We start from the raw sequence: 4,875 nt of genomic DNA on the forward strand, positions 1-4,875 counted from the left end.
TCAAACAGACTTGCCTGTGCAATGCAATATTATGATTCTGAAATTTTGCAGCAACACATGGCCCTCTTTGAAAATATGATCATTAATTGCCAATTTGAGTTCATTAAAACATTGTAATAAATTATAATCAGTGAAACTTCAATTTCTATATAGACACTACTATATATTGTTACCAGCATGATTTGGCCACAGAATAGTATGTTAATTTTTAATGTCAGTATCAACATGTATATGGTGATTGGTTGTCACTCATGACTAATTGAATTTATGATAACCAAGAGTAGTGTTGCCTTGAAATTATTGGACGTGCTCCCAGGATCGTTGAACCATTCTTCCCCATCTTATCTTTCATTCATCGTCTTTATTTTTCCAGCTAGCTAGGAGGTTTCTTAGGGGTCTTGTTCCTGATGTTGCATTGCCAACCGCGCAATGCAAAATTCCTCTATAGTATACTCTGCAAATGGAAAAAGAAAAAAAAAGGCCTTAAATCTTTTATGACAAAGTTAAAAAATGTTCCTTAACAAACCTCTGAAAAATTAGAGTAAAGAAAACATTCTTGGGATTGAGACTAGCTATCAGACCATTTTCTTTCACATTGTTGCGTGTCAATGTGGATTTGCACCAACTTACATTGGCTGATTCAAATACAAAATCATGTGATCCTCCTCTAGCTACTCGACTTTGGATAGTCTTGAGAGGACTTACAATTACCAGGAAGCATATTATGACAGCCAGTATACACAGATCAAACCTTGCTTGCTCCATTTTCACCATATGCTTATAGCCCAGTTGAGAATTTTATAGCTGTTGGAAGTTTGATGAACATGGGGTGAATATTTAGTAATAATTGAAAATAATAAATGAAAGAGAAGGAAGTGAAATGGGAATGGGGAGATGAAGGAGACGCGTAGAGGGATTAAGGAATCTGGGTCCCGTGAAGTCATGGGACATTTATTGGGAGAGGCACATCCATCGAAAGCAGCGAAGGAAGCGTCAAAGGTTGTTTAGCTGTCAATGCCTCCAAACACTTCTCACGGGGGATCGTTTCTCTCAATTAGACACTTCTGTTTCGCCGTCATCTTCTTGTCTTTCTCTCTCTCTCTCTCTCTCGTATACGCTCATGCAAATTATCACTTTTCATCTCTATCTCTTGTTACCTCTCCACGCCAGAGCAAAACAAAACCCATCTTCATTTACCTGAATGTCCCAGACTTCACAACTTTTTACATCCTCTTTTTATTTCTTTTGTTTTTTTTAGTATTCATTTACCTGTTATTGTCCTCTATTAATTTCTTTTATGATTAATTCATGGGCATTTTAGTGATCTTAATTTGTACAATATGGAATAAAATTTTTGATGATTAATTTAATTAATAAAAGATGATCGAAGGTAACCAGATCCACCGTCCTACCATCATATCACTACTCCAACTCTAGGATCAGGACCATTGCAAACCAACGGAGCTGATGATTGGTTGGGCATTGGATTATGAACTGAGGTGCATCAACACCAACCTACCATCCATTAAGATTAAAAATATCCTTAGAATAACCAAATCAAAGTCATTAATTTAAAATATTTGAAATCAAAATTACAAAAACTGCTCTCATACTTTCATTTGTGTTTCAATTTAGTCCGTAATTTTTTCAAAAATAATATCACTTTCATTCTATGTCAAATGTTAAATAGGTCTTTTTGTTAAGATTTTCCATAAAAAAGAAGAATGAAGAAATTTATGTGAGATTAGGTGAACAAATAGGACATATACACATCCTGTAAAAACTCATGCAAATGAATGTGTTCATATAAGTTTTTTCATCACATTCTGAAGAAAAATTTTAACATATAGAATGGCCAATTTGATATTTAGATGTAGTTCAAGGGTAATATTACTTTATAAAAAAGCTTATGGTTTATCCATATTCTAAAACAATTATACCCACTTGGATTCCAAACATTTGTGTTTGAGCCAATCTGTGTATACTGAGTCACCATCAGCCTCAGTTTGGAACTATCATCATCTCCATATATACATGGGGGACGTGTAACTTGTAGATATCACCTTGCCCATTGACCATTTAACTAGAATACCATAATTTTATGTATGTGTCTTTTGGTAGGTTGTATGTACGTTATTATATCACAATGCAGGATGTTCATAAGATTCTGTTAAAAATAATATGATTCCACCTAAGGATAATTAATTACAAAGAATTATTAAACACATCCGCTTACTTCGGTTTGTTGTCTACTTGACTTTTCTTAATGGGGTCTTCACTTCTTTTTTTTCTTTTTTTCTTTTTTGTGGTGTATAGATATAAGTCATCAATAATTTTTTTTGTGGTTGGCTTGAGGTGTTTCCATGCATGAGATGCGCGTCCCTGTCCCTTTTCAAGTCTCTGATAGTTGGTGTTTGTTTTTCCTTTCAAAGGTAGTACCCCGAGGAAAAAGGGCAATTATGTAGTTTTACCGCTTTGTATTGTAATGTATCACAATTTCCTATTAGGAAGATGAGGCGGTCATGCAGGAAACAAACAAGTGATGTTGAGAACACATCTCCCCTTTAAAAAGCCCTCAAAGCTTGCGACGATGAGGAGAAAGAGAGTTTAGAGCTAAGGATAAGAGGCAGAAGCATGTCTTCTAGGGGGCGAAAGAAAGCAGCTCTATATGAAAAGTTGCAACTACTTCGTTCTGTTACCAACTCTAGTGCTGTAATTCCCTATCCTTTTAAGCATTTACTCTCTGGGCTTTCTTTCTCTTCTTTAATCTGCTTCTACCTCTGCATTGATTTTCCATCTGCTTATGAAAATAAGACATATACAAGTTTCAGAGTCAGCCTGAATGGGTTCAAAACAAGTTCTTTTATCCCATTCATCGATATCCTCATCAGTGAAATCCACTTGCTGCTTGCCAGTATGGTGAAAGCATATATAAACACTCATCCGATACCGCAACATGGATCTAATAATCCATCTTACAAGTTTCTCATGAAATTGTGTGTTTGCAGCACAGCAAAACCTCAATTATAGTGGATGCAACTAAGTATATAGAAGACTTGAAGCAAAAGGTAGATAGACTGAACCAAGACGTTGCGACTTCACAATTTTCCGCAGACCAGAATCCATTACCTGTGGTACGTATCGCCAGCCTCTTCATTTTCTATTATTGGATTTTGCTTGGTCAATGAATTGAAGTTGATTTCTGTTCCCTTCTGTAATCAATACTTCAGCAGGTTAAAGTGGAAACCCTAGAAAGGGGCTTTCTAATTAATGTGTTCTCAGAAAGAAATTGCCCAGGTCTGCTAGTCTCAATACTGGAAACCTTTGAGGAGCTGGGGCTTAATGTGCTCGACGCTAGGGTTTCTTGTTCAGATAGTTTTCATCTTGAAGCAGTTGGAGGAGAAGTAAGAAAACAAACATATGTTTCATTTATGTCAATTCATTTGAGTAAAACTATTCATCTCACCATGTATTTACTTATAGATAGAGGTACCTACATATGCATGCTTACATGTATGTACATGGATTTCTCTCTAGTACTACTATTATTTAGCTTTGGTAATTTCAATTTCCAGATCATTTCTTTTTTCACATTTGAATTGAACCAAAAAGGCCATCAACTATATGGTCATGAGATTGTTCTCGGGCCTTGTGCACGCTCCTTCGCTTTATGGATTGAACCACACGGTTTTGGATTATTCAATTGTGAGCGCTGACAAAGGAATGGGTGGTTGGCATTGAAATACATTTCTTAAAATATCCTCCTTTTGTGATTGCATCAGTTACAGCTGGGCAGTCCAATCCTTACATTGTTATGCTACTGCATGCAGTTTTTAAATTTTATTTAAAATTCGTCTACTTTATTTTCTTTCATCAAATTGACCAGAAATTACTAAATTTTTCAGAATGAAGGACAACAGGATAGCATAGATGCTCAAGTGGTGAAACAAGCAGTGCTGCAAGCTATCAAGAACTGGAGTGAAAGCAGTGAGCAAGAATAGCCCACCATCTTATTTTTCTTGCCTTTGATTTCTTCTTTCTTTCGTCTTTCCCTGATCTTTTGTAGTAGTGTATCAAATTAATTATCCAATGAAGGAGAGTCTTAAATTCTATTTAAAAATATGGCCACCATGATACATTAATTGTAATATATATATTTTTTCAATCAAAGTGTTGATAGTAGTAGAGGCAGAAACTTTCATCCTACAACCACAAAAGACAATAACCTCGGATTCCATGCACTGTAGGTACTTATGGTTCCATGATGTTGGGGTGACGCCAAATATGGTCAGTTCTGTTTAGTTGTTCAATTAATTAATGGGTTTGAGCTATGGAGAAGTGTCTTTTAACTGCACAAAGAATATTGCAGTCTGTAGCAGTCCTGTATCAGTAGCTAAGTTAGAGCCCTTTTTAATTATCATTAACAATTTTTATTCAGATTTTGAACTTTGCAAGATTTTTTACCTTATTGATCTGCTTGAAAGATAATTTGGTTTGAGCTAGAGAGATAAAATTTCTCAGGATAAGCCTCCCTGAAGTTCAAAAAGAATCCAAGAGATTTACTCCAAATCGGGTTGTGGCCCGGTCTAAATAATGTTTAATGTTGGAAGAAAAGCATAAAGCAACATGTCTGTTTTATTGAGACTAAACTCAATCTGTAAATCAATAGTGCAAAGTACTGAATAGAAACTTAGAAAAACATCAAGGGAAGGGAATGCATGAATATTCCACTACCTATCTTTCTAATTAAAAACCTATATGAACAATGGACCCAAATTTATACCATCCAAAGAAATGAACTCTTCTCCCACTCGATTGAGCATTGCATGGTACTTCATTTTTATTTCTCCCATGCATGTCTCCATTCTTTGAATG

General features: G+C 35.4%; 1 protein-coding gene across 2 annotated transcripts; it reads left to right on the forward strand.

Annotated features, from left to right (window-relative positions):
• The first annotated feature begins 2,517 nt into the window (after positions 1-2,517).
• On the forward strand, positions 2,518-4,120 carry LOC100241403 (uncharacterized). Of its 2 annotated transcripts, none has more exons than XM_002268064.5 (4): positions 2,518-2,712; positions 3,009-3,134; positions 3,234-3,404; positions 3,906-4,120. In XM_002268064.5, the coding sequence occupies exons 1-4, from the start codon at positions 2,635-2,637 to the stop codon at positions 3,999-4,001; spliced, it is 471 nt and encodes a 156-aa protein (XP_002268100.2). In that variant the 5' UTR covers positions 2,518-2,634; the 3' UTR covers positions 4,002-4,120. The 2 variants fall into 2 exon arrangements, with proteins under 2 accessions (XP_002268100.2, XP_010653360.1); XM_010655058.3 differs by having other exon boundaries at positions 2,522-2,712; positions 3,231-3,404.
• Positions 4,121-4,875: the final 755 nt, after the last annotated feature.

This window comes from Vitis vinifera, chromosome 8 (assembly GCF_030704535.1).
Source record: "Vitis vinifera cultivar Pinot Noir 40024 chromosome 8, ASM3070453v1".
Classification (NCBI taxonomy): Eukaryota; Viridiplantae; Streptophyta; class Magnoliopsida; order Vitales; family Vitaceae; genus Vitis; species Vitis vinifera.